This window comes from Parasteatoda tepidariorum, chromosome 9 (assembly GCF_982258835.1).
Source record: "Parasteatoda tepidariorum strain Cologne lab strain chromosome 9, Ptep-v5.0, whole genome shotgun sequence".
Taxonomy (NCBI): domain Eukaryota; kingdom Metazoa; phylum Arthropoda; class Arachnida; order Araneae; family Theridiidae; genus Parasteatoda; species Parasteatoda tepidariorum.
This window is the reverse complement of record NC_141763.1, coordinates 25,220,578-25,233,188: the sequence shown is the minus strand read 5'-3', so window position 1 is coordinate 25,233,188 and position 12,611 is coordinate 25,220,578. Positions and strand designations below refer to the sequence as shown.

The window sequence follows — 12,611 nt, the reverse complement described above, 5'->3', positions numbered from 1 at the left end:
AAAAAATTATAAATGTAAGAAGAAAAAAAATTCTCCCTTTACATTTTTAGCAAATCACTGTAGGGAAAAGAATATTCCAAATAACAAAGAAGGGGGAACAGCAATCAAGTATATACCATAAATACCTCTGTCGCTAACGTATTGCGTTTCCAAGGAAATATTTCAGAAATTAAAAAAGTATAATGTAATGAAAAGATTCGCAGAAAAAGAAGGGGATGAAGTGTGCAGTGCGGCATATATATTATTAATAGAAATCCCCGAGTGTTCAATAATGAAGTGTAACAAAGGGGAAATATGAGAGAACATCTCTGAGCTAGTGTTCTAAGTCACGCAATACTTATGTAGTTCGCCAATAAAATAATATCTGTTACACAGATTGCGAGCCTCCCGAGATTTATTCCGAATGAAATGATTTACTTTCAAAAATATTTTGTTGAAAATAAAGAGGCTTTATTCTTATTTATTAAAAGAATCAAACACAGTAAAAGCTTAATATAACGAGTACTACATATTACGAGAAGAGATATTTCCACGTCATCCTAAAAACGCTATTATTAAAGATAGAAGAATGGTATGTTTATAATTATTAGTCTCAACATTACAAATTTCTTTTTTTTTAATTAAGGAAAATACAACTTTCTGCAAATGAGCAATGGAAAACGTCGCAAAGGAACTCATTTTTGTTAATTTCTAGTATTTAAAACTAAAAATAAACATCATTCTCTTCTTACAACTTAAATCCCGCATTTTTACAAAGCACTGTGTGTGGGACCACTGGTTAAGTTATCTTTTTCCTGTCAAATGAAAAGTTCTTCCGCTATTCTAGAAATCCTGCGGCACATTTGAAAATAATGTTTTCCTATTTCTCTTTTTGACAATTTACTATTAAAATAAACATTCACAGTGATCAACGATACCAAAAATAATTGCCATTCATTTCATTTCCTTCTTGCCAAAACTTGTCATGATTAAAACTTAGTGTTCTAAATATTTCTGTCTTTGTTATAGTACAGAGCTACAGTCAACAATCTGTAAGCAAAAACTGTCTTCTCTAAATATGACAATATCAGCTTTGTGGAAGTAACGTACAATACGCAAAATAAAATAAAGAGGAAGTATGAGAATAAAATAAAGAAAAGAGGAAAAAAAGCAGAACACCTTAATAAATCTGATCCACAAATCAGATTTTTACGCAGTAATATGCAATCTCTGTGATTAGATGGTCTTAAATATGCAGGTGATATTTTAAGTTACGAAAGCAGACACAAAAAGCTTACTTTACCGATTAAAGTAGCATTTTTAAGTTTTTACTCTTTAAGATATATACGACAGATCCCGCACAAATCTTGAGTTTTGCCATTTTAAAATTACAATTTAAAATTATGTAAAAATTTGTATACCAAAAAAAATTCAGAAATGTTTTGACTATTAATAACGAAAAATAATAAAAAATTAAGAAAAAAAAATATTTTACATGAGGTTATCTTTTAACGAGTTTTATAATAATACGCATTTTTTTAAAAATTTTTTTATTTAAGCAGTTTGAAAGATACGGAAAAAGTGAAATTCACATTAAAGAGACCCAAAGTTTAGACAACTCTCTTGCTCAATTTTGGGGCCGCATTTTCTTGATTTAGGACATTTCCGTCCCCTCCTCGTTTTTTGAGGATCAGAAATCTAAATAGGTTGACGGAAAAGGTAACCTAACTCAGACAAATTACGCTTCTGAGTTTTATTTCATGAAACATAATACTTACTGCACTATTTAGAGCATTTAAGATTAGTCTCTCTCTATTCAATAAAGTATTTTTTTTTTTTTAATGTGCCCCTGGGGAAATGACCTACGACATACAGGCCACTTTTCCAGGGGCATCATACTAGGCAGGGCCTGATTATCGCCTAGGCCCAATAGGCACGGGCCTAGGGCCCACACTTTCTGAGGGCCTCAAAAATTAGTAAAAAATCCACAATATTTCATTAAAAAAATACTGAAAGAAACAGTTTATCTCAAAAACGGCATTTTTTATTTCAAATTTTCCTTATATTGTGATAAACCAAACTCGTGTAAACATTGCACTAATCAATTTCGAAAGTACAGCTGAATTTTAATTGGTGCAATCTTTACTCCAATGGCTTAAGCAACTGAAATGCATATTCGCAAAGTCACTTATAAATAATTAGTGTCAACAAGAACTTAACAAATATGGAAGGCTGCAATCTTTAAAATAATTCAGCTAATCAGTGACTTAAGCAAAAATCATTTATTTCAATTGTTGGTGGTCACCAAACTATTTTTATTTTCATACAACATTGTTTTGTTGTTTTATATTTTGCTTTAATAATTACATGTTTAAACTTTATCTTAGAAAAATAATCTTCAATTGTCTACTTTCAAAATTTTTTAGAATGTTTCTCTTGAATCATGCAGTTCAATAGATTCTTTTTATAGTTAGAACTACTCTCCAGAAATTTGACTTCAAAATATTTTGTTAGGGGCCCTGAAAATTTTGTGGGCCTTGGGCCAGAATTTGTCTTGATCGGTCCCTGATACTAGGTGGGCCCACGTTGCTCCCACAGTAAGGGCAGATAGTACAGAGAATTAAAAAAACATCCATGCTTTGCCCATGATTCGAACCCAGAACCTTTATGAGGCCTACACAGGCCGGTCGGCCTATTCAATAAAGTTGAAGTTAGTATTTCATAGTGCGATCATTGAATCAAAAGTTATTCAGGTGTTGTTTTTTTCTTTCTTCGTAAAATTATTATTGCACTCTGAACATTGACTCGCGACAGTTTGTGGTAATCTAAATAATTTAAGTTTTATTCTAGATATTACGGGTTACTTTATTTAATTAAAATAAGGGAATTCTAAAATAATTATAATACGTAAATTTAATCTGTATTTTCCTTGATCATAAATATATTTTTTTAAGATTTATTTTGTTCAGAATAGCAGTAGAAAAACTCTTCGTAGCATTTACAGCTAGATATATACTACCTACGGTGATGTCTACTCATGGACATCACTATATGTAGGTTGGATCGTAAATTATATGATGTTTTTGGGTTGAGTTAAAGATATTAATAAAATATATTGCCTAAAGTAAGCATGCCCCAATGTTACAGTTTATTTTTATAACTTTAAGTCAAAATTTTAAAGTTGATATTTTAAAATTATTAAGTTACATTAAATGCTGAAAAAAATATTTTTAAAAATAGTATGAAACACTATGAAAGACAAGTTTTATTAAAATAAAATTTTGCACTGTGTAAAGGGTCTTTGCATATTATTTGTTTATTATTTTTACATTTAACTGTCTTGTTGAGTGGTTCAAAATCAACACGTGCTTAATTGCATAAAAAGATTTTAAGTATTATCACAAATTCGTTCCTCAATAGAAAACAATTCCCCTAAATAAAATAAAATAAAATTACTTACCACTTATTGTTCTTCTTTAAAAATATTAAAACTTTCATTTCGAGATTATTTATACAAAATCACGGATCGTTATTTACACCGCGTGCAACTACTCTACCATCAAAGCGAGTTCAAAGCCTTTTTAGTGACCACAGAATCTTTAATCAGGAATAACGACAATTATTGGTTGGCTAACAATGACTCAGCATCGCGTTATATAGATTACGCAAAACTACCATCATATTTAGTTCTCTCTTAATCTTCACGTTTTTTTCCCAGCACAAACACAAGATAAATTAAATAAATTTAGCTCTCTCCACTTACACGTTTATCCCATTTTGGCTGGGGAAAAAACAAACTTCGTTACAATAAAAATTATCGCTTTTTCTTTTGCAGTTAACTAGGAGGAACAGGATAAATTTGATTTTTGCGCCATCTTAAGTAGAAATAGATAGATATATAAAAGTTTGTGGAATATTAACTTAACCCTTTATAAGGCCGTAGGATGCATACTAATTAATTAAAGAATTTCTTTAATTTTTAAACGTCGATGGGAAAACTATTTTTTGTTCAATGATTTGTGTGGTCATCTGCTAATAACTTTAAAAAAAAAACTCCAGTAAAACAGTAAAGGTTGCCGAAGGGTCAAGAAGATAAACCAACACTTGGGAGCTATTTTCTCTTATGCGTTATACGCGCGACAGTTACATCGCTTATCATCGAGTTCACTTGCAGATAAAAACATAGAATTATTAGGTTATTAAAAAAGTTCTGCAACACTTGTGAAATATGTTTATAGCAATCAAAACCCGAAGTTCAGTTTTATCGAAAATCATTTAGAGTTTATTGATGAAAATTTAAACAAAGAACACCAAAAGACAACACAAAATAAAAATTCATAAAAACTGAAATTTTCGCTAGCAGAATTTCTTTTTAAGAACCTAATAATAAATTCAGTAATTTATAAGAACAAAATTTTACTTAACACACTTAAATGAAACATTTCGGAAAAGAAATTTCCTGTCTGAAGGCAAAGCAGCGAGTTTTGGTGCACTAAAGTGATGTACAGTGCACGAAATAAAAAATGGAACACTCTCAATAACTTATGATCTAATGTCTAGATTTTCAAGTATCAGAGGACTTAATTTTAGTAGTACGAAGGCCTGAACTCATATATGTTACTTAATTAGTGTAGATGATATTTTAATACAAACGTACTTTCTCTGCAATAAAGAAATTCGGATTACCCCCCCCCCCAATGAAAATAAGAAATGTAGCAGAAATCTGGAAAATATGATTGCAATAGTATGGTCAGAAGAGCGGTACAAAGTTTGGATCTCATAATGTTAATTTCAGTTTTTACGTATTTCACCATATCGCGATAACTTTTTACGCGAATCAGAAATAATTTTTTTCACACAATTATAAAATACGTTTATCCAAAGATAATTCTACACAAATATTTTTTAATAATTGCTTATTATTTTTAATATTTAATTTAATAATTGTCGAAAAAATTTTAAATTGTAAGGTTTAAAATTCTTTTTTTTTTTTAACTAATTCTCGAGAAATTAAATTTTAAACAAATGACTTTTAAGAAAATTAATAACGCAGAAGCTATTCGACCACTGTGCTCAAATTTTGCATTACGTTCTTTAAAATGATGTGAAAATTAGTACACCTCACGATTCGTCATATAGACTAATGTTAAAGAAATATGGAAAAATGACAAATAATTATTAAATATTATTTTTTGCATGAAATATCTTTGGATAAAAGTATTTTGTAATTGTGTCCGATAATATTTTCCGATTCGCTTAAAAAGTTCACGAGATATGGCGACATAAGCTGAAAGTAAAATTAACAAGAAAGTAAAATGAACAAACTTTCGACAGTTCTCCTGACCTAACTATTGGGACCATATTTTCTAAATTGCGACTACTTCCCATATTTTAATGGTCAATAACCCGAAACCATTTGGGGGGGGGGAGTATGTTTATTAAATGCACAGTGAGCTAAATAAAAAAGTGAAGATCCTGAATAACTTTTGATCTCATGATCTTCATGTACAAGAACTCAAATGGCTCAATAACCTAATCTGAAGTATTAAATAATCTTTCAATTAATTTATATGTAACTTAAATAACGATAATTTAATAGTTAAGTGTATATTATTACACATATGTTATTATAATATTTAATAGCAAAACTTAAGTTTCAAAATGACACAAAAACGTTGTTCATGTCGTATGCCAGAAGTCAATACTGACAAACTTCTGTTTCTGACTTCTTGTTTTCAAGTGGCGCCATCTTTGGCCAAAATTTTGAATTTAGCCACACATACGTCTCAGCTTGTTTTACACATTCTCACATCATCCATCCATCAGCAAATCGCAATTTTGACCAGAACCAGAGCGCGATCAATATCCGATCAAGTACCTCCTGAGGTATTGATTTTTTTTTATGGCAACTTGGAAGACTTAGTGACCCTGACAGAGTTAGCGTGCATCAGTCACCATTTTGTACACGGGGAGTCTTCAGACGGCGGGGGTTGAACTCACGACCTCGTGGACATGAGTGACCTACCAACCAGGCTATAAATTTTTTAATTTAATAATTTTAAAACATTGTTCAAAATTAGAATATTTTACTTTCATAGGTTAATAAGATTTATTTTTTCACGAATCTTGTACTCATAGATCCTATAAAAAAGTACCTCGCAAAGTAATCCATGATTTATAATAAATATTATAAATTTTCTTTCTATCAAGAGTAATTTAAGTATATTCAGAATTAGTAAAAATCATGATAAAAAAAAAATAGATTTATTTGATTTGAATTAGATTTTTTTTTCATTTACAGACTTCTTTTGAAAAAAAATTTTCATGTTAAAAAAATTTAATGCTTGATAAAATGTATTAATAATAATTAATATTATTTCAAAATAATAATGCAGCTAAAATAGTTAACATTTCCAATTAAAATGTTTAAAATTACTTAATCACTGAGAAATTAAAATCATTGTTATTTTTGTTCTACACTATTAAAAAAACTTAACGAACTTCTGTTTAAGCTAAACATCATAGAATTTTAAAGACAGGCGACTTGTGAGTTAGATATTAGATGAAGAGTAAATTAGTTCAAATCAAAATACATTAATGTAAAAAAAAAAATATTTTAAGTTTCTCTCGACAAAAAAGTCTTTTTTCATTATTGATATACATTTACTACATATTTAATAAGTTTTAAAAGCATTTGCATTTAAATAAATGCAAAACTAAATGAATATAATGGAAATATTTTAATTAAAAGCAAATTATTTAATATTCATCAAACGGAAAATTATAATTTAAAAATTTCTAGCTACTGTCATCTGCTTTTACTTTCTCTTTCTTTCATAAGTTTATTATGAAATATGTTTTATATTACTTAAAATAACTGTTGTTGAACAACTGACCGGCAGTGTTTTCATTACAGAAAAAAATGGGAGAGAATTTCTCACCCTTTCTCAAAAACAGGGTGAGATTTCAAAAAGTTAAGTGAGATTTCTACAAATTAAAAAAACACGAATAGATTTGGAAAAAAAATTATTTCTTTAATTACAATACATTTTTAAAATCTTCTAATTGAATATTTTTGCTGCATCATCATATGGAAAATGTTCTATATCTACTTTTTCAACAGCTATTATATTTATTTGGTTAAAAAATATCCGTATTTGTTTCGTTTTGACCGTTTCTACGGACATTTGTTTCATTTTCATTTGTTCGCTACGGAGTAGAAGATGTCGCCTTAACAAGGTATTTGTTCATCTTACATTCATGCACAAAAAATGTAAACGACTTACATGAAGATACCTTACCTACGGTGAACACATGGTTGCAGAGAAATGTGCTCTGAAAGGGTTCGGAAAAGTGAAACGGATTTTATTCAAAATGGCGAAAGACGAAATTTTTTTCCAAAATTCGCGCATTTTGAAATTGATTAATAGAGTGCGCGAACTTCTCGCGTTTATAATTTTTTATTGCGAGAAAAGAAAAAAAATATGCGAGATTCTCGCGTTCTCGCTCTGTAGTGAAAACACTGGTCGGACCCAATTTTGAATTTATGACTACCGATTTTCAACTGTCTTGTAATTTTGAGCCCAATCCAGAAGAAAAGGGAACTCCTGGATCAAGCATTGAGAAAAATTTGCTTTTGTGGAGGACTTTTTGATAGAACTAAACTGCATTTGCATTACATGGAGAGAAAAGCCATGAAAACCTCTCATAGTTAGTCTGACAGCAAGGGGACACTAACCATTCACCACTGAGGATATTTCGCGCCAGCATTGCGGTCACCCTGAGCCGGGTGTGGAACCGGTATCGACCAGCCATTGCTGGGATTTGAACCTGAATTTGAGCGCCCGATCCCCTGAGCCACCACCACTCTATTTTGAAATATAATAATTTAAATACATTTCCCTTTTATTATTTTTTTTTACTAACTTACATTATCAATGAAATAAAACTTTATAAAAATATTTACGCTTAATTTAAAAGTGTTTAAAAAAAATCAAGTTACATAAATTGTGATTTTAATCATGATTTAAATCAAGTAATTTAAATCAAGTGTCAATTATTATCACACAGGCCAAGAATCTGAACACTAGCTTCAAGGAAACATTAAACCTAACATATTTTAGTCAATTAATCTTTCATGTATAGTACACAAAATTTGAGCACAGGCAACAAATCAAATACTTCATAGATCTGACAATCTATAATAGAAAAGAGGTGGAATAGATGGGCAAACTTTATCCTTGCAATAATAAATGTGGAAGGTAAAAATAACAATTCAAGAGATATTTCCCCCTGAGTTTTTCCGGTTTTAAGCCGATTTTCTGATTTCCTGCACTTTGTTTGTCTATGATGAAGAACTTTTTCAGTGTCAAAACATAGAATAAAAGAGGGAAACACAGATACATAGAATTAAATATTAAACAAGTTATAGAGGGAAAAAAAGGAGTTGAAATGACAATATGAGAATGAGCTCGGGTGAAATAAGATTAGAAGGAATAAGCTTGAACAAGATAATCAAGCGAAAGGGAGGTAAAAATAGATGTGGTGAGGGCAGCGTGAGAAACTAGATGTTTCCAGACTTGAAATTTAAAAAAAGAAATGAATTTGTCCACAATGGCAAGAATCAATAAAGGGTAACTTAGGTCAGTGGCTAAGCAAGGCCACCTCGCCAAATGTGATAAAATCGTAAATTTGGCAAAGAAAATTGTGTTTTGGCTAATGATTTTTTCTACTTGAAAGAAAAATACGTAATTTATTATTTGATTACAGTAATTTTCAGTAAATGTACCGCATAATCAATTAAAATTGGGTCCAAATAATATAAGCTTGAAACAAACTACCGTAAAATAGCTCTCTATGAGGAAAAAAATTAATCAAGATTTGCATTTGGCAGACTTTCGAAAATTGGTGAATACTTTTGATATTTGGCTAAATTACTGGCTAAGGAACATGGCTGAATGGTTTTATCAGAAAAAATTCTAAAATATGAAAGTCCAACTATATAGTTAGACGATATACTATAGTTGGAATGAATAATAAGGATCCATTCAAATATTATGCAAATAAGTTTTTGCCAATTTTAGACTAATCATCTGTTTTTGTTAGAAAGAATAAGTAAATCACAAACCCTCATCCATGCTTACATAAAAAAGTTGCAATACCAATATGATTTTTTTAAAATTTATTTATTTAGTTTTCTTTCTTTTTTTTTGCATTTAAAAAAATGAAAATAGGAAGATTCTAATATCTTATGCAAGCATTACTCATACTCATCCTCTACAGGGCAAAACAAACAGTCGCCACCTATCAAGTTATTAACAATATAACAAGTTACAATTTAAAAACTGTCTCAAATTTGCCACCTGATTAGCCCCCTTTTATGCATTTAATTATTATTATTATTTAATAAATTGGAGTAATTATGAATATTTTATAATATTCTGAAAATTACTTTTTCTGATAGTTACTTAAAATTGTTCTTTGTACTAGAAACTAACATTCTAATGTTGATCATATTTTTATAATTGCTTCAGAAAAAATGCCTCACATTATTAACATTAACAGTTTCTTTTTAATCCATTACAATTTTCAATTTTTGAAAAAGAGGTCATTGTTAAAATTAATACAAATGGCTACTGGCTAGAAGCAAAATTTCCTAATTTTACCTTAAACCACCCACCATTTTGTCAATGAAAATAAGCAAATTACAAACTCCCTTGTTGGCTGCTTATGTAATATTCGAATGAAAAAAAAAAAACTTTGCTGAATCTTTGCACTTTTATCAGCTTATGAGTGACAACCCTTTTTCCTTAGAAACTATTCATGCTATGTTGAAACCAGATTAAAAATTTAATAAGCAGATTTTATGTTTATTGTTATAAGATTTTAAACACTCAAGAAAATATTATGCAGAAAAATGGAAAAATATATAGGATTTTAAATAAATAATTTAAAGTAACATTGAATGGGTAAGAGTTTCTACACTATATCATTGGTAGTTTTTGGCAGCTTAAATAAAAAAAAATAGAATAATATCTAAATGGAAGTAATTCTTTATTTTGAAGAGTATGAATATTAATTTCTATAGAGATCAGGTGATTAAACAGGTCATATACATAGGTAAAATAAGAAGGAAAGGAAAAAAGGAAGTAAAATACTTATGTATTCATTGATATATGAATTAATACTAATTACTTCTGTTGTTGATATTAATTAACGATAAAAATGGATGCCAACATCAGAAATACCAAATAGATTATTATTTTTAATTAAATATGAAACACAGGTTATTTATAATCATGTATAACACTCACCATAATTATTATAGGTAAGCTTTACTAAATAATAAACCATTGGCTGTTGCTGTTTTTGAAACAAGTTTGGAAGAGCCGTGATGGCTCAAGGGATAGGCTGTTCGCCTTCCAATGAGGTGAACCAGGTTCGAATCTCAACAATGGCTGGTTGATACGAATTCTGCACCCAACTCACATCTACCACAGTGCTGATGTAAAAAATATCCTCAGTGGTAGGCGGATCATGGGTTTAGAGAACCCTTGCTGCCAGGCTAACTGTGCGTTTTATTTTTGTGGTTTCCCTCTCCATGTAACGCAAATGTGGGTTAGTTCCATCAAAGATTCCTCCCAATACTTGCTACAGGAGTTCCTTTGTCTTTTGGATTGGGTTCAAAATTCAAGGCTACAGAGATGAACATTAGTAGACCTAAACCCAAAATTGGGTCAGCGGTTCAACTACAGTTGAACAGTTAAAATAAGTTGGGAAAATAATTCAATTTAAATAAAAATATAAAATCAGCAATCTCTTATTACTTGAGCAATAAATATTAGACTTGAATAAAACCTAAATAGTATAAGAAAGACTGCACAAGTTGAATTCAAATATTTAAAATAACATCCTCTGCCAGAGCCCCACCCATACTAAGACTCTGCTTCAGAACCCTGAGGCAGAATTTTTTCGAGCTATCTGCGAAAAAACTCTCTAACACTAATATCTTTCTGCAAGACTCTTTTAATAATAGCAAAGATATATGTTACTAATTTAAAATAACAAAAGTGCTGTGTTTACAAAAAAGAAACTATATAATTTTTTTTAATTGAACACATAATTTTTTACTCTAATATTATAGGTGATATTAGAGAGAGCGAAGCACAAATTATTTCCTTCTTTGCATTTTGTAAAGAATCACAGCAAAAAATTACTTAAAAATCATGAAATCTGTAGTAGTAATCGCCGAAAAAAAGATTGGCGCCGAAATCACGCGAATCGTTCTCCTCAAATGCATGTTTTGTTTCGAGATAAGGTTGTGGTAATAAATAATATTGTATAAAAAATATAACTAGCAATAACTGCCAAAAATTGGATAGAATTATTGCCTTAAGTAAATACTCAATGTCTGATTTGAATTTTACATATTGTTTGAAATACATCGGGATATTTATAAACTTTGTGAAAATCAATATCAATAACTGCCAAAAATACAATCAAAACATTATACAAATTTAGGATACTATAGGAGTAAATTAAGCGCATCAAAAAGTGTTTATCGAAGATTCAAATTTTAAGCGAAGCATGATTCAAATATTAAGTATAAATTTCAAATATTAAGTATAAATTTCATATTTTAAGTATAAAGTATACAATTCTTTAGAAAAGAAAACTAAAATTTTTTACTTTTCAAAAAAAAAAAATCTTTTGGCAAGAATTCTGTTATGTTCTGCGGCAATGTTGCCGTGTCGTCGCGATTTGGCCACAGGGCATCACAATATTTAATTTGTTTGCAAGTTATTTTATTTGTTAACATCTCTCTTTAATTTGCATTTTGGCACTGAAAATGATGTTCCTATAATTATAAAACAAATACCAGTCTTTGATAACTACAATTCTAAAGCTTTGAAATAATTGTAATGCTTTACTGAATTGCTTTTACTTATAACAAAAAAATAAATTTAAAAAAAACGACAGAAAGATTGATGTCTAAAAAATTATTAAATGTATTGTAATCAACACACACAATTTCAATGAAATCCTTCATACAAACAGAAATAACAAAATGATACAAATCATCATTTGTCTATAAATATTATAATGAAACACTGAACAAATGTCCACAATGAAATATAAATTTAAACCTTATTGAACAGTTAATTTTTTACCATTAACATGTTAACAGATTAAAGAAAAGTAATTATTTAAGTACACTTACATTGCTCTGCAATTCTCTAACGATTTTTGCTTGATGTTCTTGATTTATTTTATATGCAGAAATACGATTTTCATATTTTGACAGGTACTCTTCAAAATCAGAGCGGATTTCTTTGGATGGGCCATGTTCACTGCTAATTGAATCATCAGATGAAACATCCTGACTTCCGATTAAGTTTTTTACCTAGAAAATGTTGAGAATTTAGTATAGAAGACAAAATCATTCATGGCAATATTATGTTTCTAACATTAATTTATGGTTATTAATGGGTAAATCCATCATATTAATTAACCAATAAAAAAATGTTTTTTTTTTTTTTGGTCAACAATTCAAACTTTAATGATTTTTAGCATGCTTGTAAAACCTGCTTTTAACATGAAAAATACCAGGTTTCATATTTTTACACATTTGT

General features: G+C 29.4%; 1 protein-coding gene across 2 annotated transcripts in view; it reads right to left on the bottom strand.

The window, feature by feature from the left end:
* Positions 1 to 12,611, bottom strand: part of LOC107445805 (uncharacterized) — a 77,986-nt gene that overhangs the window by 62,231 nt on the left and 3,144 nt on the right. The window contains exon 3 of one of the 2 annotated variants that reach the window (XM_087151081.1): positions 12,200 to 12,382. In XM_087151081.1, coding sequence (XP_087007207.1) covers positions 12,200 to 12,382 — 183 coding nt within the window. Of the gene's footprint in view, positions 1 to 3,439; positions 3,541 to 12,199; positions 12,383 to 12,611 lie in introns of those variants that run through there. The other variant, XM_087151083.1, reaches the window with a different exon arrangement.